This window comes from Euleptes europaea, chromosome 3, assembly GCF_029931775.1.
Source record: "Euleptes europaea isolate rEulEur1 chromosome 3, rEulEur1.hap1, whole genome shotgun sequence".
Classification (NCBI taxonomy): Eukaryota; Metazoa; Chordata; class Lepidosauria; order Squamata; family Sphaerodactylidae; genus Euleptes; species Euleptes europaea.
The window spans coordinates 92,844,659-92,870,400 of record NC_079314.1 but is presented as its reverse complement, the minus strand read 5'-3'; the positions used below and the strand labels follow the sequence as shown (position 1 = coordinate 92,870,400).

Below are 25,742 nucleotides of genomic sequence, written 5' to 3'. Positions count from 1 at the left end.
GCTTTTGTATCTGCATAGTAGGGGGAATCAGTGCCCCAGGGGTCACGGTTGGGCCTGATCATTTAAGTGCACAGATCACTAAGATGTCCTTTAGTTTGCACCAGTGCGGTTGGAAGCACTGCTATTGAAGGCTGTGAGGTTGCTGGCGTCTGTTGGCAAGATTAATCACCTTGGGTCATAAGCCTTTGTGCAAGGAAGGTTCCTGGAGGTGTTGATGGAAAGTGCTGTCAAATCACAGCCGACTTATGGTGAACCCGTAGGGTTTTTAAGGAAAGAGATGAACAGAGGCGGTGTGCCATTGTCTACCTTTGTGTAGAAACCCTGGACTTCCTTAGTGGTCTCCCATCCAAATATTAACCAGGGTTGACCCTGCTTAGCTTTCAAGATCTGATGAGATTTGACTAGCCTGGGCCATCCAGGTTAGGGCAAGGTTTCTGACCAAGACACAAATAACAAACAAGTAACAAACATTGGTTCTTGTAGGTTATCCGGGCTGTGTAACCGTGGTCTTGGAATTTTCTTTCCTGATGTTTCGCCAGCAACTGTGGCAGGCATCTTCACAGTAGTAACACTGAAGGACAGTGTCTCTCAGTGTCAAGGGTGTAGGAAGAGTAATATATAGTCAGAAAGGGGTTGCGTTTGAGCTGAGTATTGTCCTGCAAAAGTAATGTGCTAATCATTGTCCTGTAAGTATCAAGATAATGTGCTAATGAGGGTATGGTATGTTAATATGGAACCATTGTATCCTGAAGTGATCTGTTAATGTGTGTAACCCAAAGCTAATCTGCATGGCTATTGTTGAATGTTGTCTTTGTTAGTCTGGAGGTTTTCAGAACAGGAAGCCAAGCCTTATTCATTCTTAAACTCTCCTCTTTTCTGTTAAAGTTGTGCTGATGTTTATGAATTTCAATGGCTTCTCTGTGCAATCTGACAAAATAGTTGGTAGAATTGTCCAGTCTTTCAGTGTCCTGGAATAAGACCCTGTGTCCTGTTTGTGTCAGTCCATGTTCAGCCACTGCTGATTTCTCAGGTTGGCCAAGTCTGCAGTATCTTTCATGTTCTTTTATCCTTGTTTGTATGCTGCGTTTTGTGGTCCCGATGTAAACTTCTCCACAGCTGCAAGGTATACGATATACTCCTGCAGAGGTGAGGGGGTCTCTTTTGTCTTTTGCTGATCGTAGCAAGACCACGGTTACACAGCCCGGATAACCTACAAGAACCAATGAACTCTGACCGTGAAAGCCTTCGACAAGTAACAAACAAATAACAAACTATCTGCATTTTATCTATGACAACCATGAACTCTGAAGTTCATCTATGACAACCATGAAACTGCTCTGGATAGGTGTTTGGAGAACCAGTGCTATTTAATTTGTTCACTAATGATCTGGAAATGGAGGTCAGCAATGAAGTGGCCAAGTATTCTTCCAACAAAAATTCAGACAGACTGATGGTTGTATTGGCTTTGGAGCTCCCTCAAGGACAAGTAGGCCTCAGAGTTAGGGACCTGGCTAGAGGATGCAGTTCTGCAGAGGTCACTGGCTTTGCCTGGATTCAGAATGATGGGCTGGAGAAACGAAGGCGTATTACCTCCTATTAGAGAGCTGGCGTGAGTTGCGACATCTGTAATTACCTCCATTCCATTAGCATTGCTGCTAGGCTGCTCATGGACACCTGGAACACCTATGGCAGACCTGTGCGGAGAAATGCAGACTGGAAAGATGCCGTCGCTGTCTTTCTGGGTCTCACCCTGTTCCATTGCTGGAGCAGGTGGAGATCTCCCCATGGATGTAGGGCTGATGGTCTGATGAACTTTCTGAGTTGGTTCCTTCATTTCTCTCTGCAATGAAACACCCTCTTGGCTCCCCATGAGGCTGTGGGAAGGCAGTGGTGGATGGTTGCCTGTTGTGTGGAGTGCTTGGTAGGAGTCACCATCCTCACTGCCACTGTCTTCTTGAGCAAAAGGGTCATATGTGAAGTACACCTTGCAAGGCTCAATCTCAAGGGACTGATGGTGGAAGAAAAAGTAGCCTCGGTTGACAAAACAGCTGGATAAGGAATGTCCACTGGTCTCTAGAGCATCCACAGGAGTAAGATATTCCTTGGGAAGGAGGAGGCAAGGCTCCTGGTTGCCTTTCTGCAGTACCTCAAGCACAGAGACATCTGGGGATGCAACAGCGATGTGGAAGGAATCCATGGATAATGGAGAGGATAGCCACTTCTGTTCAGTTTAAGGGGGAAATGTACACAAAATACAAAGGATGATCTTCAGAACATCTGCAGTGTAACACTCGGGACTCTCTGTCTACTTCCACATAAGGGGATCCATAACATAGCTGCATGATATTCCCATACAGCAGGTCTTGACCAATTTGCTTTGGCTCTAGAAACCAATCCAGAAATTTAGAAGCCAGACTCATTTTTAAACCGTTAGGATTTTGTTTTTTAATGACCATATTTCTAAATTATCGCTACCACAGAACCTCATCCTAACACCTTCACTGTTTATTGGGATTTTATTAAAGCAATGACAAATGCATTGCAGTATATAAATAAAAATAGGGGTAAGCCTTGTTGTCATCACTGCAACAAAAACCTAGCCAGCATGGTATAGTGAGAACCAATCTGGTGTAGTGGTTAAGAGCGGTGGTTTGGAGCGGTGGGCTCTGATCTGGAGAACCAGGTTTGATTCCCCACTCCTCCATAGGAGTGGCGGAGGCTAATCTGGTGAATTGGGTTTGTTTTCCCACCCCTACACATGAAGCCAGCTGGGTGACATTAGGCAAGTCACACACACTCAGCCCCACCTACCTCACAGGGTATCTGTTGTGGGGAGGGGAAAGGAAGGTGATTGTAAGCTGGTTTGATTCTCCCTTAAGTGGTAGAGAAAGTTGGCATATAAAAACCAACTCTTCTTCTTCTAGCCTATTCTCCCCAGTTTCTCATACTTTCATTATTGCTTTTAAAAGCTCCATTTAATTGATTCTGGGGGGCCGGCCCAAAAAGCAGCTGGTTAATCAATGAATTCGTTGACCACTAAGGAAAGGGGTAAATGTACATGTACATATAAATGAGCAATGATAAAAACTTTATGCCCATTTATTTTAATGTCATCCAACAAAATATTGTTGGCATAAAATGATAAATAAGCTGTGAACTTACAGTGAGAAATGGTGAGAGACACTACAATAAAATAATTTGTTGAAAATACTGGGCACAACAGTGACATTTCCGGCACCTGGCATTTGTCAGACCCTGCCTAAGAGAATAACTTCCCTTGACTTATATTCTCCAGAACTTTTTCCCCTCTGAGGTTCAAACTATATATGACAAAGGCTGTTAATGAATGGCTGTTTCCTTGTGATCACTCCACACTTGTGATCATACAGTGATACCTGACTGTATCGGGGCTTTGCTTTGATTATGCTTGCATTTTCCGACCATCAGAGGTAGCCTTGCTCTCCCTGCGTTCCCCTGCATTTTGCCCACGTTTTGTGGATTTATGTTTAGCCAGCATCCAGAAAACGTGAGGAAAATGCACGGAAAAGCATGGGGAGAGTGAGGCAACCTCTGACCATCAGAAAATGCATGCATAATCAAAGCAAAGCCCCGAAGTAGTCGGCAGGGTGACAGCGAGGAAACAGCCATGCATAAATGGCCATAGAAGATCCATAAGTAGACTCCCACCTCCTTTTTTGGTTACTAATTAGCAGCCCTACTCTTTGGAGATTGGGAGAGTAGTGGGGGGGGGGGCTTCTGACCATGCAATCTCCCTGATCTAAACCACTGTCTCCCCAAAAGTTGCCATTAGCTTGGAGAATGGGGAGACAGGTACAATATCCACACCGGTCTTTGGCTCAATGGCCCCTCTCTTTCTCCCTGATGGGGAAGGGAAGAGAAAATGGTGCTTTAGACTGGGGAAGTCTTAAAAGTTCTATGCCAATAAAGGTTTGAATGAATGAATGAATGAATGACTGGGGAAGCAATGTGGGATGAAAGGGTCAAACTTGAGCTCGCTTGCTGGGGAGGGCGGGTTACAAGTCTAATAAATAAATAAATAAATAAATAAACAAACAAACAAACATCTTTCTGTGCCCAGGTCTTCAAAGCAGCCACATGGGGACCTTCATTAGTAAAAGCAAAACAACCAGGGAGATTCTAATTACAGATTTCCTACATGATGTCTGGTTTGACCCTCAGATCCACCAAAGCCTGAGCCCCGAGCATCTTAGGGAAGCATTTTCAAGATTTCGCTAATATACCTGGCATTAACGACTTTAATTCAGCCAGCGAAGCAGAGATTCTGAAATGTTATTGTATTGTGGGCACGGCTATGTCTGGTTGCTTGAAAGATTAATGGAAGAAGGAAACGAATTCATTCTGCATTTCAACGCAGCAGTACTGAGCATTTTGGCCAAAATAATGATATTGAAAGTAAATGGGAAGCAGATAGACAGGGAGAAGGCATTGTGGATGCTCTGTGCTGCTGAGCCAACTTTCAGAAGAGACGCTGCTATTTGGGGCCAATTCCCCTTAACATGGGAGGCCATAACTATGTAAAATATTTAAATGCTGCTTTTCTCCTTATCATTTGGTAGGGTTGCCAGGTCCCTCTTCGCCATCAGCAGGAGGTTTTTGGGGCGCAGCCTGAGGAGGGGAGGGTTTGGGGAGGGGAGGGACTTCAATGCCATGGAGTCCAATTGCCAAAGCGGGCATTTTCTCCAGGTGAACTGATCTCTATCGGCTGGAGATCAGTTGTAATAGCAGGAGATCTCCAGCTAGCACCTGGAGGTTGGCAACCCAATCAATAGGACTCAAAGCTTGAACAACGCTTCCATCAGGCAGCTGCTTCCTATTGGTCTTCTGCATTTCCCACTATTATTTTCAGCATCAGGTCAGTTCACATGTAACTCTGAACCACAGTTTGCCATTAGATGAGTGAGTCTTGTGCTTGCCTGCTTCCCCCCCCCCTCCCCAAACTTTGAACTCCGGTTTAATCCATTACTTTCTGTTTAGTGCAAAGCACAAGTTTCCATTACATCCGAAGTGGCAAGCTATAGTTCAACTTTATTTTATTTTTTAAGTCTGTATTTATAGCTAGGAACAAAAAATGTGTGTGTGTATAAAATAATAAGAAAAACAAAGGAAAAACTGGGGGGGAAATAAAAAGAGGAGAGCAGGCTCAGGGCTGAATTATGTGGGATATCTGGGATCAACTCTCCTGACATGTTTTTTGACATTAAAAAGCTGACACAGGTTAAGGGAAGGGACCTGGATTTTTGGAACAGAACGACATGGAGGAAGGGGTTTTAACATTTTTCCCGTGCACTTTTCCAAATAAAGTCATGTGCTCCTGAGCTGTTTTCAGGAAAATGGTACAAGGGGGAGGCTTAAACCTATCCCTCCTCCTGCATCCTGATCCTGAAACAAATCACCTTCTCCTCCACCCATGGATGCTTTTTAAAATTAAAAGTCAGGCAGGAGATCTGAGCCTGGATTTCCCATGCAATGTGTAGGTCCTTGAAGAAGAAGAAGAAGAGCTGGTTTTTATATGCTGACTTTCTCTACCACTTAGGGAAGAATCAAACCGGCTTACAATCACCTTCCCTTCCCCTCCCCACACCAGACACCCTGTGAGGTAGGTGGGGCTGAGCAGCTCTAAGAGAGCTGTGACTGGCCCAAGGTCACCCAGCTGGCTTCGTGTGTAGGAGTGGGGAAACAAATCCAGCTCACCAGATTAGCCTCCGCTGCTCATGTGGAGGAGTGGGGAATCAAACCCAGTTCTCCAGATCAGAGCCCACCGCTCCACTGCTCTTAACCACTACACCACACTGGCTGTACTCACCCCTGAGTTCACAACTGGTTTGCCTGTTATCCTAAAACTTCTTCGCCATAGAGCCATGCACAGATAAGAGATTCCAACCTCTACAACTATAGGCAAATTAGCCAAATAGCAAACAATTGAAAACCAAATTTAAAACAAATACCCCAGTGAGAGGCAGGCTTGGCAACACTGTCCTGCAAGCGCTACTGCCATAGCCTACTATAGAAGACAGGCTTCCATTTCTCTCTATTCTCCTTGTCCTCTTCCTGGTTGGGTCTCTTTATCCTCAATTCCCTAATCACCTAGCCTGCTTACCTGAGCATCTCCTCCATGGACAACTGTGAGAGATGGGAAGAACTCAGCTGGGTCTGGTAAATCGATCCTTAGCACCTTCTGAAGCCTATAGCAGGGAACGTTTGGGAGTGAATATAGCTCTGAAGAACAGCAGCCACTGAACATTACCAAAAAGAGAAAACAACCCTGAGGATTGTCAGGCAGTTATATGAACGGCAGGGAACACCAACCAATGTGACAGCTGTTGTCATACTTAAAGATTTAACCGAGTGCTCCATAACAGTATGAACAAGATCTCAGGACATGACATTTCCCCCTTCAAAATACAACAAAAGGGTGGATTAGAATCACTGAAAGCCATCAGGGCAGCTACTTAAAATCTCAGAAATCCAGGGAAGTGTAGCTCAGGGTCCCAGACTACGGACTGTCTCCTCACCCCATAGCCGAAGGCCACCCGTGCTAATTTTTGAAAAGACTACTGCATGCCTCTAGGTCATCTGATCTATACAGTGACGGTAGCAATCTTGTGACTCTGCAGACCAATCCAATACTGTTGTGGCAAACACTGTTTTTCTGTGCCAGTCTGCACAACCACATTTCTCATGTGAAATATTTGCAACCATCACACCGTTCTTTGCGTTGTTTGAAAAGGTGAAAGGCATTCAGCATATGATCAAAGACTGCTGGTTTTGTTTTGCTTTTTTGAACACAGATCCTATGCACAATATTAGAAACGGAGTTTTCAAGGCATGGTGGTGGAAATTGCCATCAAATCCCACCCTATTTATGGTGTCCCAGAGGTTGTTTGCCATTGCCTTCCTCTGAACATCCTTGGTGGTCTCCCATTCAAGTACTAACAAGGGTCGACCATGCTTAATTTCTGAGATCTGACAAGATCAGGCTAGCCTGGGCCATCCAGGTCAAAGCATACTCTTTACTTTATTTAATACTTTCCATGTATCTAGTGATGGGAATGAAAACTGGCTGAAATTAAACTGTATCTGTCTTCTGTTATGATTAAGCAAGAACAAAAAAAAATATGAGCGTTTGTGTATCTATGCATGGGAGACTGACAGAAAGTGTGCAGGGAAGGAATCTGGAACTACCACCAATACACGAGTAATAATTACCTAATGCTTGAGTTCTTGTGATGTGCTCTTGGATGGAGTGAAATTTGCTCCAGGGGAAATGAATATGCCCTGCCACTGTTTGAAGCTGCATCAGTGAAATGGTAGAATGGGCTATATACCACTTCAGACTGCAGGTAAGGGAATACTGTTTTCAAATGCTGCCCCTCGGTAAAATACAAATCCCTGCAAACAGAAAACTAGCATGTTACAAGTTCGAGAGGGCAGCCATATTGGTCTGCAGTAGAACAGTTAGATTTGAGTCCAGTAGCACCTTTGAGACCAACAAGAGTTTCAGGGTATAAGCTTTCAAAAGTCCCTTCATCAGACACCTGTAGAGTAGATCTCCGAGTCCTTTTATCTCAATCAAAAGGTGGCTGTTGCAAAGAATGCTTGTAAAGGATGAAAATGTACAATGCATATTTTAATCAGCTTGATTAGAGCAGAGGGGAAATGCTGGGTGGCAGAAAGTATCTGTAGTGAGATAAGAATCCTAAGTCCCTATTCAGCCCTGGGGGAGTCCATTGTTCAGACCTGTGAATTAACTCAATTTCAGAGATCTCGCATTGTAATTTTTTTAAAATTTCTTTGTTTGAGGACTGCCACAAAAAAGATTGGACTGCAGCATGTCCCTTGGTGTGCTAGTTTTATGCTTGTAGTAAGTTTACTTAGGGGATAGTTTAAAAATGTGATCCCTTACTTGCAGTCTGGCCTTTAAATCCCATTCTACCACTCCAAGATTCCAACATTTTGATCCCACAACATAGTGCTGTGTGTTAAAATCCAGCTTGAGAGCTGACATCACACAGTCTACTTGCAAATGTTACAGTTTGAAAATCTAGAATGCTGAGTGAACACTCCCGGATTCTGCCTTCAGACAATAAATTGTGCACGCAGAAAACTCTTAATTCTGTGATTGGAATACAGTGCTCCATGGCGCACAGAGTTAGTTTCTTTTATTCTGGATGCACAATTTTTAGGGTCAGTTGGGGTTTGAGTAGGATTTTTTGGGATTTAATCCAGGCTTTCTCTAATTAATTTCTCATGTAGTTAGGGAAGTCAGGGATCCTATATGAGTCTAGGGTCAGATCAAGAGCCCATCAAATCCAGTATTTCTATGGTTTCTAGCTTTAGCCAGATACCTTACAAAGTTCACAGGCAGGGCATGATAGAATAACCACATCCTATCATTTGTCCACATCATGCAACTTTCAGAGGTATACTGCTTCTAATAACAGAGGCTCCATTCAATCTGTCAACTGACAGCAGTTAGGAGGGAACTGCTATATAAAATAGGCGCTCATCACTCTGTCACTGCTGTAAGGCCCAGCCAAAACTTCAATTTCACTTTGAGCACAGATCTTCCATAACTTTTCAGGTTTTCTTACGCCCCTTTCAGACAACATGTGTACAATGAACATGCACAGAGTGGGGAGTAGGTTCGGGATTGTGGTGACGAATTATGCCATGCCATATGTTCATACTCTGGAGGGTTTGGATAAAATGTATGCTAGTACAGCTCCCTCTGCATGATTGGTAACCCAGCTTTTTTCAGGGTTCCAAATCATGCAAGGACAATCCTGCACATGTAGGTTCTATGCGTGTGTTCCACATCAGTTGAGGCAAAATTTCTGCCATGATTATATGTTCCCATCCCCAACATTTATTTTATGCACTTAGAATATCTGAAGAGAACTTTAGACAAGACATGTCAGAATCATAGCATTCCATAGGAATTATCCATTTGCAGTGGAGCCCCATATTCTCTCCTCTACTCTGTGAACACAGTGGTCAAAATCTCCAAATTTCCTAGACATTTGTGTTTCCACTGAACAAGTGAACATAACATAGGGTTGCCAGCTCCCGCTTGGGAAATACCTAGAGATTTTTGGGGTGGAGCCTGAGGAGGGCAGGGTTTGGAAAGGGGGAAACTTCAATGCCATAGAGTCCAATTGGCAAAGTGGCCATTTTCTCCAGGTGAACTGATCTCTATCGGCTGGAGATCAGTTGTAATAATTATCTTGGCCATCTTCTGGACATGGAGTGGGGGTCGCTGGGGGTGTGGGGGGGAGGTGGTTGTGGGTTTCCTGCATTGTGCAGGGGGTTGGACTAGATGACCCTGGTGGTACCTCCCAACTCTATGATTCTATGATTCTATAGCAGGAGATTGCCAGCTAGTACCTGGAGGTTAGTACAGGAGCTAATATTATTAGAAATCAACAAATTCTTATTGTGACTACACACATATATATTACAAAAATAGTCACGTTGACCATCAACATACAAAACGCAACATGCATCAGGCACAAAAGGTGGGTAATAAATAGGGTGAGTACACTTCAGTCAATAATCTTTCTATGTTTCTTTTTCCACAGGAGCAGGTTTGTATGGACGAAAGGATGTCAATGGACACAAGTTCATCAAGAGGATACGATCGTTTCGAAGTCTCAAAATTCAAATCTTCATCAGTCCTTCATAACAGAAGTCTCATAAATTCCTATGTTATCATCCATGTTGCACAATCCCCTTAGGGTAAGGTTGCCAAAGTATTGCAATATCAAAATATCCCAAGCAGGGCAAAATTCAAAGTTCCTTCCTCTAAGGGGATTGTGCAGCATGGATAACATAGGAATTTATGAGACTTCTGTTATGAAGGACTGATGAAGATTTGAATTTTGAGACTTTGAAACGATCGTATCCTCTTGATGAACTTGTGTCCATTGACACCTTCGTCCATACAAACCTGCTCCTGTGGAAAAAGAAACATAGAAAGATTATTGACTGAAGTGTACTCACCCTATTTATTACCCACCTTTTGTGTCTGATGCATGTTGCATTTTGTATGTTGATGGTCAACATGACTATTTTTGTAATATTAATGTGTGTAGTCACAATAAGAATTTGTTGATTTCTAATAATATTCGCTCCTGTACTGATTTTCTTATCCCCTGGATATTTGTACAGAGGTGTCTTTTTTCCTCCTCCAGTACCTGGAGGTTGGCAACCTTAACATAACATCAGTGTTTGCAAATCAGGTTAAGGATCTACAACTACCCTGGGAGTAGGGGGCTCTTAAGAAGGGTTGGTATGGTAGACAGCTATCCATTGCCTGAAAAACACAGAAAATGTCCCACAAGAGAAGAGTGAAAGTGAGATTTCAGTACTATGTTACCATTTTGGAATCCGTGTTTTGACCAGCAAGACAGCGGCAATGAGGAAGATGGAGATCGAACTGATGCCAAAAGCTAGAAGAACTCGAAGCAAGCTATGCGAGGGTGGTTCTTTGGGAATAGTTAAAAAGAAAAAAGTAGAAGTTAGTGGAAGAGAGATTGCTGACCACTGTTCATTTATTCATTAACTTAAGATATAAACAATATTTAGACATTACGATCATGCCTACTGGGAGCCTCCCAACCTTGTGGAGATCCTCCTGATGTGTCCTGTTGCCATGTTGTGTGAACAGGGGCAACATCATGTGCGTACAGCTCCAGTTCGTGTGAGCTGACCACTAATTTTCAGGGTCTGTGTTCACATATACTGAGGCTGCATGCACATGGTAAATACACCCAGCCCCGCTGTTCACACAACATGGAAACCATGCCTACTGGGAGGATAGTGGCTAGCACAACTCTCTAGACTCGTGCGGTTGGCTGGGTTCCAGTATGAGTGGGAGGGGCTGTGGCTCAGTGGTAGAGCATCTGCCTGGCGTGCAGAAGGGCCCTGGTTCAACCCCCAGCATCTCCAGTTATAGTGACTAGGCAAGTAGGTGATGTGAAAGACCCTGGAGAGCGGCTGCCAGTCTGAGCAGACAATACTGACTTTGATGGACCAAGGGTCTGATTCAGTACAAGGCAGCTTCATGTGTTCATGTGTTCATGACTGGCTGTAGAAGTGACTGTAACATCCGAAAAGGGTCAAATATTTCAAAGACAAATGATGAGCTCTACCTTTTGGGTAAGTCCTCCACTTTACCATTGTACTCCAGTGGCTCCATATGCTTGTGTTTCCCAAGTGATCTTTCACCTTGACACGAACGGCCGCCTCATACACTGTGCCGGGAGAAAGAGTCTCAATTTCTACCCACTGCTGATCATGCTTAATAGGCAGGATTGTGGAAGCCTGCAGTGGAGTCAAAAGGAAAGAAATTGGGTGCAGTCACTGTATAACATTTTTCTACCTTGCTTGCTTTCTAGGACTTCAGGGTATCTCATAATTCAAGTGACTTCTTCCATCTTAGCACTTGGTTGTCCAACAATTGCATATAGCAGGAATGTACGCACCTGCCACTTTTTCATTTCTTTTTAGCATAGTATGTTGTTGTCGTTAAGCTTTCTCCATTTTATCTCATTTTATTGTTGGCATTCCCAATTCATCCATTCCCCGCCCCCCAACAGCATTCTTACAGTATTTTAAAGCCATTTATACGTCACACACTGTTTATATGCAATTGTTGCAAGAATCATGTTCAATACAACATATTTCACAGGACAATTTTGGTGTAAAGACTGCTGAGTTTTGTTTGAACAAGGGAAACAAACTGGCGATTTTCAAGTCGGAACAGCGGACTGCAAAATTTGGTAACATCCCTATAAAGTAGATATCCCACAGTAAGTCAGGACAGGAGCTCAGCAGGTTCACTTCCTATTTAAATCTTATGTGCCATTTCTATCTCTGTCCTACAAAATTTCTGGCAGCTCGGGCACACTTGGTGTGGTAAAAAGGCTAAGCTTGAGAGTGTTCATGGTCTACTAGGATTGCCAGGTCCCTCTTTGCTACCAGTGGGAGGTTTTGGGGGCGGAACCTGAGGAGGGCATGGTTTGGGGAGGGGAGGGACTTCAATGCCGTAGAGTCCAATTGCCAAAGCGGCCATTTTCTCCAGGTGAACAGATCTGTATTGGCTGGAGATCAGTCGTAATAGCAAGAGATCTCCAGCTAGTACCTGGAGGTTTGGAGGAGCTCACATCTGTGTTTCTGCATGAGTCACAGCACTGCCCCACCACCTTTGAGTCCAGGTATCTCTGCTGTGTCTCTGCACTTTAATGAAGGGGTTCCACCTTTTTAAAAAAAGCTGTTTTATGGACTCTTCTTAGTCCGAGGACTGCTTTATCAATATCATTTAAAAAAGGTAAAGGTCCCCTGTGCAAGCACCGGGTCAATCCTGACCCATGGGGTGATGTCACATCCTGACATTTTCTAGGCAGACTTTGTTTACGGGGTGGTTTGCCAGTGCCTTCCCCAGTCATCTTCCCTTTACCCCAAGCAAGCTGGGTCCTCATTTTACCGACCTCGGAAGGATGGAAGGCTGAGTCAACCTTGAGCCGGCTACCTGAAACTGACTTCCCTCGGGATCGAACTCAGGTCGTGAGCAGAGCTTGGACTGCAGTACTGCAGCATTACCACTCTGCGCCACGGGGCTCCTAATATCATTTTAGACTGCTTTATTTGTTTCATGCACTGGAAGTCTGGCTTTTCACATCTAAATGAAGGAGACACCAGATCGTACAGAGATCTGCAGAGCAAACGTCTATATAGGGAATGTGGCACCTGCACCCCACCCTGTGACTCCCTTGGCAAGTGAGACTTCAGCCTTCTGCTTGCCTGTTGCGTGGCTGGCTGGCTGGTTTAATAAGTGCCTCTGTGACAGCCATGACAATCTAGTGGGAGCTCCTGAACCCAATCTAGAGGTCGAAGGCTTTCACGGTCAGAGTTCATTGGTTCTTGTAGGTTATCCGGGCTGTGTAACGGTGGTCTTGGTATTTTCTTTCCTGACGTTTGGCCAGCAGCTGTGGCAGGCATCTTCAGAGGAGTAACAACAGTGTTACTCCTCTGAAGATGCCTGCCACAGCTGCTGGCAAAACGTCAGGAAAGAAAATACCAAGACCACGGTTACACAGCCCGGATAACATACAAGAACCAATCTAGAGGATCTGTGAGAGAAAGACTACAATGGCACCACTCCTAAGAGCAGCCCTCGTCTAATTTGCCCTGTTTTCTGCTTGGGTTCATTACTTGGTTGATGGGATTTGCACACTTTCAGAGATGCTCTTTGCTTTTATTGATTTATTCATATATTTCTATCCCACCCTTTCCTTCCTATGTTGGGAACCACCCAGGTGGCTACCAACAACAATAAAAATAATGAAAGAGGAACATGACATGATATAAAAACGACAAGATGAACGAGGAAAAAAACAAAAATTAAAAAACGAGGTGTTCACTGAAGCTCACTGATATAAACAGCAACAGGGAAATCAAACGGAATACCATGTCAGGTCAAAGGCCCACTGAAATAACCACATCTTGACCTGGAACTTAGAGGTGGCCATAGAGGGAGCTGGAAGGACTGCCCAAGGTGAAGAATTCCAGTGCCAGTGTGTCTCAACTGAAAAAGCCCTGTTTTCCATGCTCTCCCCACCATACCTCATAGGGACCTCCACTGATCACAAGTGTGTGTAAGTAGGTTCATACAGGAAGAAGCAGATGCTAAAGTCACCTGGCCCCAAACCTTTTAGGGCTTTATAAATAAAATTCCAGCAATGTGAAGTAGGCTAGGAAATAGGGTTGCCAGCTCTGGGGTGGGAAATTCCTGGAGATGTTAGCATAAGAACATAAGAAAGGCCCTGCTGGATCAGACCAAGGCCCATCAAGTCCAGCAGTCTGTTCACACAGTGGCCAACCAGGTGCCTCTAGGAAGCCACAAACAAGACAACTGCAGCAGCACCATCCTGCCTGGGTTCCACCGCACCCAAAATAATAGGCATCCTCCTCTGATACTAGAGAGAATAGGTATGCAGCATGACTAGTATCCATTCTAACTAACAGCCATGAATACCCCTCTCCTCCATGAATATGTCCACTCCCCTCTTAAAGCCCTCCAAGCTGGCAGCCATCACCACATCCTGGGGCAGGGAGTTCCACAATTTAACTATGCGTTGTGTGAAAAAATACTTCCTTTTATCTGTTTTGAAACTCTCACTTTCCAGCTTTAGCAGATGACCCCGTGTTCTAGTATTATGGGAGACGGAGAAAAACTTCTCCCTGTCCACTTTCTCCAAACCATGCATAATTTTATAGACCTCTATCATGTCTCCTCTCAGCCACCCCCTGTTGGGGTGGACCGTAGGGAAGATGAGGTTTGGAGGGAGGAGACCTCAGCAATATATAATGCAATAGAGTCCACCTGCCAAAGCAGCCATTTTCTCCAGAGGAACTGATCTCTGTAGTCTAGAGATCAGTTATACTTCCAGGAGATCTCCAGCCACCACCTGGAGGCTGGCAATCCTACTAGGAAACAGGGTTGCCAACTTTCAAGTGAAGCCTGGTGATCTCCCACAATATCAACTGATGTCAAAACTTCAGAGATCAGTTCCCCTGGAGAAATTGACAGCTTCAGAGAATGGACTCTATAGCATTATAGCAGGGGTGGGGAACATCAGGCCCAGGGGCTGTTTAAGGCCTGCAAAATCATTTGGTCTGGCCCTTCGTGGGTCCTGGAAGATCTCTAGCTCAGAAGGATCTAAGACTGGCGATCTGCCCCCTCCAGCGGACAGAAATAGCCTCTATTCAAGGCAGATGTGAGTTTGTTTTGCCGAGAAAATGAACCTTTTCCCCCCTTGCAGAAGAGTCGTTAGCTATGGAGCTGTTAGGGCCGCCCAAGAAACTGTGTTAACCCTTTCCCACCTGGGCTAAGGAGAAACGTATTCCCTCCATATTACAAGAGAGTGCCACCGGTTGGATGCCTGCCTGCTTGCCCGCGCCAGGGTGGGGGGTCATCTGGGGCAGGGTGGGGGGTCATCTGCCTGCTTGGGGCTTGGTCGGCTAATTTTAAAGTTGATAATTTTGTTTGGCCCGCGAATGATGTTATAAATATCCAAATGGCCCTTGGCGGAAAAAAGGTTCCGCACCCCTGCATTATAGCCTGTTGAGATCCCCTCCTTAAACCCACCCTCCCCAGGCTCCACTCCCAAATCTCCAGTAATGGTCAAACCCAGAGTTGGTAACCCTACTGGAAGCCAAAGTAGTTGGTACAATAACGTTGTTGTAAGACAAGCCCCAGTCAAGACTTTGGCAGATGTGTTGTGTATCAAACTGTAGTTTCTGCACACCTTTCTGAGATAGCCCATGAAAACTTTGGTAGAGTCAAAGTTTTTGGAGGCCTAAACCCTCCAAACAGACAAGAACTCTGTGGACTATCACCAGGTCTGCACACATGATAAGAAACCTAAACTCTAAAAATCTCCACCCCCTTCTCCCTTTTGAGACATGACCATTTGGCTTCGCAATTACCCTCTGAAACAACAAATATACACAACTGTTTGCCATCTGTAGGGATGTCGCCTCACACTCACCTTATCAGGATCATCTGGCTTTTTGTAACATACTTCATACTCCAGCCACCCATTGAGGTAATGAGAGACATTAGGGAGCTGCCACGTCAAGTTGTAGGAAGGCTTCCTGTCACTTTCCATTTGGACATTGTGAGGAGGCCGGAGCTGAACTGGAGAGGAAGAGAGCAAGCGAAGCACTGTAACTATCACTAGCAACAACAGAAACAAATCTGTTAAACCCTGAGGCAGAACAGAAACCCTCTCCATTAGAACAGGGGTGTTTCTTGGGCCCAGGAGCCTCAGCACACAGGCCTTCGACTTGACCCATCTGTTCTTTATGTGGCTGGGCCATAGAAATAAAAAAAAATGTGTACACCTCACCAGTGGTTTTCATTTGATGGTTGTCATGTGTAGGAACTGGAGCACAATGCAGCAGGGGAGAACCACTATGCTCTCAACTGTGGTGGCCATTTGTCCTTCTCTTTTATTCATCTGTACCTAGGGTTGCCAACCTCCAGGTGGTGGTTGGCAATCTCCTGCTGTTACAACTGATCTTCAGCCAATAGAGATCAGTTCACTTGGAGAAAATGGCCGCTTTGGCCATTGGATTCTATGGCAATGAAGTCCTTCCCCTCCCCAAACCAGCCTTCCTCAGGCTCCGCACCAAAAACCTCCAGCCGGTGGCGAAGAGGAACTCTATGGCATTGAAGTCCCTCCCCTCCCCAAACCCCACCCTTCTCAGGCTCTGCCCCAAAAATCTCCAGGCATTTCCCAACCCAGAGCTGGCAACCGTACATATCAACCTACAAAAACAGGGCTCCTTGGCTGAGCAGAGTCTCTAATCTAGAGAATGCTGCATTGGTTAATGCAACTCTATAATCTTGGAAGCAGGAGAAAGATGGCCAGGTGATCTCAGTACTGTCACATCTTCTGCAGCCACTCAGTACTGTCACATCTTCTGCAGACCACAGTGGTCATACTTAAAGAGCAGCTCTGTCACAAGGTGGAACACCACAGCAGCAGTTGTTGGTGGCCATTCCGTGATATTTATAGGGTTGCCAACCTCCATGTAGTAACTAGAGATCTCCTGCTATTACAACTGATCTCCAGCCAATAGAGATCAGTTCTCATGGAGAAAATGGCCACTTTGGCAATAGGACTCTATGGCATTGAAGTCCCTCCCTTCCCCAAACCCCACCCTCCTCAGGCTCCGCCCCAACAACCTCCCGCCGATGGCGATGAGGGACCTGGCAACCCTAGGTATTTACTGTCTGCCCCCTCCTACGTGGTGCCTTTTGATACAGCTCCTGTATATTTAAAATGGCAATCGCTTGGGTTTCTTTAGTAGGGCAGGTTAAACAATGGTGGGAAGAGGAAATCTGTGTTTGTTCAATTACCTGTGTTTGCAGCTCTCACTGCAGGAGTTGTACTGTCAAGTTTAATTGCTCTCTTGCACTCAATTTTGTGCATGCAAATATCACTGAAATTGGTAGTACTGTAAATGAACAGGAAGGCAGCCATGTTTGTGCATGGAGGGGGAGAAGTATGTCAAAGACAAGTGGGGTGGAGGTGCAAGGAAAGTGCCAAGCAAAAAAGACTAAAAATCATTCCAAAATCTCTTTCAGATTAATATTTTAGGCATTATGTGAAGTCTTAACTACATTAGCAGTGGGGAAGAACAGAAGTTTTACTTTGATCATTAATCCAAGCTTGAATCTGGTTTTTAAAGAGACTACCTATCAGCTGTTTAAATGTGTAATGCACTGTTTGTTAATGCAGATATTCAGGCAACAGTTTGTTCAAATTGTTTAAAACAGAGCTCCTGTGACTTGGTGAAATATCACACTCACGTGACAGTTGTGGTAATAAAGTAGCCTGTTAACAAAGCTTTCAGCCATTTTGAAATAGATAAAAATTCCACTTGCTTCCCGACTGAATCGAAAACTCAATGAAGCTTGTCTGCAGTATTTATAGGGTATATTTGTAAGCATTATTGTGCCCAACCAAACTGTCTCCTGATCCATTAAGTGCACTGCATGCAGCATGAATCAAAACTTAAATTTAACAGGCCTAGCAGTTGGGCTTTATAAATGGTTTAAAGTGATATTTTGAAAGAATATTTGCGAACACTTTTTTTTTTTTAATTCACACTGTTTCTGAACTTTGGTTCTAGTAGGTTATCCGGGCTGTGTAACCGTGGTCTTGGAATTTTCTTTCCTGACGTTTCGCCAGCAACTGTGGCAGGCATCTTCAGAGTAGTAACACTGAAGGACAGTGTCTCTCAGTGTCAAGGGTGTAGGAAGAGTAATATATAGTCAGAAAGGGGTTGGGTTTGAGCTGAGTATTGTCCTGCAAAAGTATTGTCCTGTAAGTATCAAGATAATGTGCTAATGAGGGTATGGTATGTTAATATGGAACCATTGTATCCTGAAGTGATCTGTTAATGTGTGTAATCCAAAACTAATCTGTATGGCTATTGTTGAATGTTGTCTTTGTCTGGAGGTTTTTCAGGGCAGGAAGCCAAGCCTTATTCATTCTTAAACTCTCCTCTTTTCTGTTAAAGTTGTGCTGATGTTTATGAATTTCAATGGCTTCTCTGTGCAATCTGACAAAATAGTTGGTAGAATTGTCCAGTCTTTCAGTGTCTTGGAATAAGACCCTGTGTCCTGTTTGTGTCAGTCCATGTTCAGCCACTGCTGATTTCTCAGGTTGGCCAAGTCTGCAGTATCTTTCATGTTCTTTTATCCTTGTTTGTATGCTGCGTTTTGTGGTCCCGAACTGTTTTGTGTTTCTGAACTGTTGGCAATCCCTCTTTAGCTTCTAATTTGCAATTCTGGGAAAGGGATTTGTAGGTAAACAACCAGTTTGGTAGTATACAGTCCCGAGGGCTATATGTTTCATGATTGCCTGCAATTAGAATCCTGTGCATAATGAAAAGAAGCTCTTGGGTCAGGAGGGACCATGTTCCAATGGTGTGAATGTGTTAAGTGTCGTCAAGTCGCTTCCGACTCATGGCGACCCTATGAATGAAAGCCCTCCAAAATGTCCTATCTTTGACAGCCTTGCTCAGATCTTGCAAATTGAGGGCTGTGGCTTCCTTTATTAAGTCAGTCCATCTCTTGTTGGGTCTTCCTCTTTTCCTGCTGCCCTCAACTTTTCCTAGCATGACTGTTCCAATGGTAGAGCTTGGCATATGGAAGATCCCAGGTTCAATCCCTGGCATCTCCAGTTTAAAGGATCTTGTTGTAGGTGATCTGAAAGACTGCTACAAGGAACCCCGGAGAGCAGCTGCCAGTCAGAGTAGACGTTAGTGACAGGGCCATCTTAACGCATGGGCCCGATGGGAACTTGCCCAGGGTCCCCACGAGCATAGGGGCCCTATGCTAATCTGTGTATGTTAAGTGACTTGCCATAAATAAATACTACTACACAGTAGTCTAGACTATACTAAACTATAAAATAATATTTGCTGCAATGTTATTGTGTTACAAATGGACACTGTGATTTGTCTCTGATTTAGTATCTCTGGGTTAGTATTGCAGTCACCTCTGCCACCGTGCCACCTCACTTGCATGTAGGCCTATGTGTATGGATCTCGTGCTGTATAACGTAATTTAGCGTACATGTTACGTCACTTAAACTCAGTTGACATTACTAACATTAGACCTACTGTAGTACTATTAATAGCAATGACATGATTATTGGATATATTTATACATTGTATATGAACCCAGGTATAGGGCTATGCATATATTATTAGTGATTGAACCTGAGATTCAATCACAACATTGAACACTTGTACGGTAATCATGTAGTGGTTATTTAAGATTATGAATATATGATGCAGTACTAATAACCAGGTATTGATAGTTTGTGCATATATGAATGGATAAGCGTTTTAATTTTGCAGGTTGAGAAAATTGTTGAATGTAGTCTGGTAGACCTATACATAGATGAGGCTAGATCAGTGCCAGGCACCCTAGCTATGCCAGTAAGCTAGATCTAGGTCTTGTCCAGCAGTTTTGTTAATCAGCACACAGTAGAGAGTTTGTATTAAGAATAAACACTGTTTGTACAATTAAAGGAATGACACGTTCATTATGGAAGCAGAATGTTTAAATATTTAGGTCTTGTTGCAAGCACACTTATATAATATAACCCTACATCGGACTGGTGTGGTACTAAATACTAAATATTTAAGATATATATTTCCAGGGGAATAGCCCTTTCAGCAGAAATGAAACATAATGTTTTGAGTGGAGCACAGAACAGGAAGAGAGCTGCAGAGGAGAAGGAGAAAATAGGAAAACTTCCAAAATTAACATCGTGGCTCAACACAGGTGCAACGACAGCCACTCATACCATTCCTTCAGATATATCATCCACATCTACATCCATTCCTGCTACCAATAATCCAGTTTCAGCAGACATACCATCATTGCCTGTTGCTGCTGCTGGTGATATTTTACAAGAGGAAATACCCAAATCTGTAGCAGTAAAGGAGTTTGCAATCCAAGACACAGATCCGGGGCTATGGAACATTAATGATACTAACAACACAATAGATTACTGGATTCGTAGTGGGCCCTCATCATGACAGAATCATGATAGCAACCTTTCAAACTCACGCAAAGTGTATAAAACAGCTGGAGTAGAGAATATAAAGGCAAGGTATTTATCAAACGATGTGTTCAAATGTGAACTGCGGAATGGCGAATGTGTAAAACATGTATGGCTACTCTATTAACCATCCCAAGGTCGTTTGTACTGCTTTATATGTCGCCTATTGTCCAAGAAAGAATCTCCCTTTGCTACATCGGGGTTCAGTGACTGGAAGCACAGCAATGTTATTGTAGAACATGAAAATGGAGAAGAACATCAAAAGTTCATGACAGCATATTTGATAAGGCATAAAGAAACTGGAAGTGTAGATTCTTTATTACTTGAGCAACATTGCTCAGAGCAGGAATATTGGCATAAAGTGTTGACACGTGTGATTTCTGTAATTCACTTTCTTGCCTCCAGAGGTTTGCCATTTCATGGAGAAAATCAGATTATTGGATCAGCAAAAAAAATCAGATTATTGGATCAGCAAAAAATGGCAACTATTTAGGTATACTAGAGCTGCTGAGTGATTCAAGTGATTCTTGGAAGAACATCTCAAAATGTATGGAAATCCTGGAAAAGGGAATCCGTCATATTTATCTGCAAATATTTGTGAAGAATTTATTGAATTAATGGGACAACAGGTTCTTTGTACTATTTCTTGAAGAAGTAAAAGAGTCAAAGTATTATTCAATAAGTGTAGATTCCACTCCAGAGTCCAGACCTCTCACACACAGATCAACTGACATTTACTGTCCGATACATTAAAGGCTGTGAGCCTGAGGAATGTTTCTTGATGTTCATCCCCATCTTTTCTCATGGAGCAAAGGATCTAACAGACACTGTTGTAGATTTTCTTAATGAGAACAACATTCCACTATCAAACTGCCGTGGTCAGTCATACGATAATGCCTCAAATATGTCTGGACGATATACTGGATTGCAAACACGGATTCAACAACTCAATGAGTTTGCCATCTATGTCCCCTGTGCAGGGGACAGCCTGAACTTGGTGGGAGTAAAAGCAGCAGAGTGTTGTCTACAGACTGTAAAATTCTTTGACTTTGTTCAGCATCTGTATTCATTTTTTGCTGGTTCTACTCATCGCTGGAATGTATTGACATCATCTGTAGGAAAAGATTTTGTGGTCAAGCGTCTGTCTGACACACAATGATCAGCACATTCTGATGCTGTTCATGCTCTGTATGGGGGTTTCGAGAAAATAAAACATGCACTGGATTCTCTATCAGCTGACAATGAACAGCAAGTGAATACAAGGCAAAAGGCATAAGGATTGAGCAAAAAAAATGGAAAACCTGGAAACAATTTTTCTCACAATTCTTTGGAATGAAATGCTAGAAAGAATCAACAAAACAAGCAAGGTCCTACAATCAAAGGATGTGAACATCCTTGTTGCCACAAATCTTTTTGAGTCTATGAAAGCCTATCTTCTGGAAACTAGAGACAAATTTAGTGAATATGAATTCAAAGCCAGGAGTATGTGCCCAGTTACAGATTACAGTGAGGGGAAAAACGGGAACGAAAACAAAGTGTGTGTCTTAGTAGATATGATGGATCAGAAGAGGTATTTCTCAGTAAAACCGAAAAGTTCAGGGTGGAAACTTTCCTCCCTTTTCTGGACACTCTAATCTTTGAACTGACAAAACGTGCACAGGCTTATTCACAGACTGGAAATCTGTTTCTTTCTTCAGTGAATTGAAAACCATTGCTTCTGATGTACTAAAGAAAAAGTGTGAACATCTGGCTAATATGTTCCACATAGTATTCTAGTTGACAAATTGGGAAAATGTGGTTTAGATCCTATTATTGTTAGGTGGATCTGCAACTGGTTGACAGATCGTACCCAAAGAGTGCTAGTTAATGGTCCCTCATCCACTTGGAGAGAAGTGACTAGTGGAGTTCCTCAGGGATCTGTGCTGGGCCCTGTGTTGTTCAACATCTTTATAAATGATTTGGATAAAGGAATAGAGGGGATGCTTATTAAATTTGCAGATGATACAAAATTGGGAGGGGTAGCAAATACGGTAGAAGACAGAGCCAAGATGCAGGTTGATCTTGACAGGCTGGAGAAGTGGGCTAGAACTAATAAAATGCACTTCAACAAAGACAAATATAAAGTTCTGCATTTAGGTGGGAAAAATCAAATGCATAATTATAGGATGGGGGAGACTTGTCTGAGCAGTAGTGTGTGTGAAAAGGATCTGGGGTCTTAGTAGACCAAACACTGAACATGAGTCAGCAGTGTGATGCGGTAGCTAAAAAGGCAAATGCAGTCTTGGGCTGCATCAACAGAAGTATAGTGTCCAGATCACGTGAAGTGATGGTATCGCTTTACTCCGCTCTGGTTAGACCTCAACTAGAGTACTGTGTTCAGTTTTGGGTACCACAATTTTAAAAAGATGTAGACAAGCTGGAACGTGTCCAGAGGAGGGCAACAAAGATGGTGAGGGGTCTGGAGACCAAGTCCTATAAGGAAAGGTTGAAGGAGCTGGGTATGTTTAGCCTGAAGAGGAGAAGACTGAGAGGGGATATGATAACCATGTTCAAGTACTTGAGGGGCTGTCATATTGAGGATGGTGCCGAGTTGTTTTCTGTTGCCCAAGAAGGTCGGACCAGAACCAATGGGTTAAAATTAAATCAAAAGAGTTTCCATCTAGACATTAGGAAGAATTTTCTAACAGTTAGAGCGGTTCCTCAGTGGAACAGGCTTCCTCGGGAGGTGGTAAGTCTGTATTCCCGAATGTTGAAATTGCACTCAGAGTGTTCATGTGCATGATGGTGACCAACTGTACAGGAGAACGTTCTTTTTCGAGACTGAAACTTATAAAAAATCTGCTTCGTAGCACAATGGGGCAGCATCGTTTGAACTGGCTTTCACTCATGTGCATGGAAAATGACATCCTGAAGACCATTGACTTCAAGCCAATAATAAAGCAATTCTCTGAAAAGAAATGCCGCAAATGCTTGTTATAATAAGAAGTTCGTAGTAATTTCATACTCTAATCTGTGTGGCTTACTGAGTATTATTGTGTTTTTCAAGCCTTGTGTATGTTCAAATGTTTATCATGTTGATTAGTTGCTGCTGTACAGCATATTTTTAATGTTTTAACACCAGTTTTGTTGAAGTGCCAATAAAATAAATATATGTTTAATATTATCGACCATTTACTTTTTATTCTTGTGAGTGGTTGTCATAGGGGCCCCAGCACACTGGTTTGCCCAGGGGCCCATAATGCTATTAAGACGGCCCTGGTTAGTGACCTTAACAGACTGATGGTCTGACTCAGTAGAAAGCATGTTCATGTGTTCAACTTCATACATATTTAAGAAACCCTCAACACACACACATATATACACATACACTTTAAACTGACATGGCCTTGGGGACGTAGTCAGATTCTACCAAGAATGGCCATTTTCTCTGTGGCCACCTTCTACAATGCACCTGCTCCCTATGAGTTTCCTCTGTAAGCAATTTTCTCTGTTGAATCTATCCTCAGCACATTGTGTATGGCTGGTGGGTGTCTAGCATCATGCTAATTGGAAATAGACATATCTATAATTAGAACACATAGCCCTTGTAGCACAGAGGAGCTGTGGCTCAGTGGTAGAGCCTCTGCTTGGCATGCAGAAGGTCCCAGGTTCAATCCCCGGCATCTCCAGTTAAAGGGACTAGGCAAGTAGGTGATGTGAAAGACCTCTGCCTGAGACTCTGGAGAGTTGCTGCCGGTCTGAGTAGATAATACTGACTCTGATGGACCAAGGGTCTGATTCAGTATAAGGCAGCCTCATGTGTTCAGGCTAGATGACTTTTTGATCACTTTCATCTTAGATTCCATCCTGATCTCTGGTTATCTCCTGTGACATGGAAAAGCAGGCTGCAATAGTATCTGTGCCAAAAAGATTTGATATATCATGAAATAAAGAGATCCAAGAGAGGGGAATGGATTTTTTTAAAGAATAAAAAAGCAACAGGGAGCATCATTTACAGCTGCATTGATGCATCTTTGCACAATGGACCCTGGCTTTGTTGTTGTCTTTAGAGACCATAAATAAGTAACAGCAGCAATTTCATTCTGGTGATATCTTGTAATTGAATAAGCCTTTTTCTTCCAAAGACTCAGCAAGTGTAAATCAACAATAAATTGCTTGATTTTAGTATTTCGTACCATCTAAAGATCTGGCTGGCTCAATAAGCAGCAGCACGATCGACTGACAGGGTTTTTTACTGAGATAAATTGCTCTGCCTGTTCTTGAAGAGAACTGGAACAGACAAGAGCTTTCTGTAGAATCAGATCTGAGTGTATAGAATCAGATCTAGTTCACTCTGTTATCAGCCCTGCATGGCAGTGGGTTTTAGTTCATAAGGGAAAGGGTAAATACTTTCCAAGCCTTGCTACCTAAGGCCAAACTACACATTACGCACAACTGTGTTGCAGTGGTTAAGAGCGGTGGACTCTGGAGACCCGGGCTTAATTTCCCCACTCCTACACATAGGGCTGCCTGGTCCCTCTTTGCCATCGGTGGGAGGTTTTTGGGGCGGAGCCTGAGGAGGGCGGGGTTTGTGGAGGGGAGGGACTTCAATGCCATAGAGTCCAATGGCCAAAGCGGCCATTTTCTCCAGGTGAACTGATCTCTATCGGCTGGAGATCAGTTGTAATAGCAGGAGATCTCCAGCTAGTACCTGGAAGTTGGCAACCCTACCTACACATGAAGCCTGCTGAATGACCTTGAGCTACTCACAATTCTCTCCAAACTCTCTCAGCCCCACCTACCTCACAAGGTACTGTTGTGGGGAGAGGAAGTGAAGGCAATTGTAAGCTGGTTTGAGACTCCTTAAAGGTAGAGAAAAGCAGGGTATATTAAAAAAAAACTCTTCTTTGTATACTTATTTTCTCTTAATAAATTATATATATTATATATAATAAATTATACATAAAAGATATAAAAATCTTCTTCTTCTATGTTTTACATGGGTTCCCAATGGGGACTGGCAGCCAAAGTGCTGTTGCGAGTTCCTAGTGGCAACTCCATGTAAAAGTACCACAGCAACCCAATTTGAATTTTCCCAAGCTGAAACAACCCTGGAGGGTAATTTGCCTCATTGGGGAAGCTGTATGAGCAAACACTCAGTGCACGAGCAGCCCCCCAGTGGGGCAAATAACACCCCCAGGTTATTTCAACTTTGGAAAATGGTGCAGGTGGAAGGCAGGAGCCTCTCCTCCCGCTAGGGATGGCAGACCCAGGTTGGGAAATGCCTGGAGATTTTTAGGGGTGGAGCCTGAGGAGGACGGGGTTTGGTGAGGGGAGGGACTTCAATGCCATAGTGTCCAATTGCCAAAGTGGCCACTTTCTCCAGGGAAACTGATCTCTGTCACCTAGAGATCAGCTGTAATAGCAGGAGATTTCCAGCTACCACCTGGAGGCTGGCAACCTTACCTCCCGCTGCGCTGCAGTCCTGATTCAAATCAGGGCCCAGCAGCACTTTTACACAAAACTGCCACAGGGAACTCGCAGATGCATTATGGCTGCCAGTCCCTGTTG

At 43.6% G+C, this 25,742-nt stretch overlaps 1 protein-coding gene across 1 annotated transcript; it reads right to left on the bottom strand.

The window, feature by feature from the left end:
* Nucleotides 1-1,438: 1,438 nt before the first annotated feature.
* On the bottom strand, nucleotides 1,439-17,093 carry IL2RB (interleukin 2 receptor subunit beta). Its single transcript, XM_056846562.1, has 6 exons — nucleotides 16,970-17,093; nucleotides 15,594-15,742; nucleotides 11,218-11,364; nucleotides 9,957-9,994; nucleotides 6,140-6,224; nucleotides 1,439-2,221 (listed from the first exon to the last, which is right to left on the bottom strand). Exons 1-6 carry the CDS (start codon nucleotides 17,091-17,093, stop codon nucleotides 1,439-1,441), a joined length of 1,326 nt encoding a protein of 441 aa, XP_056702540.1.
* Between the last annotated feature and the right edge of the window lie 8,649 nt (nucleotides 17,094-25,742).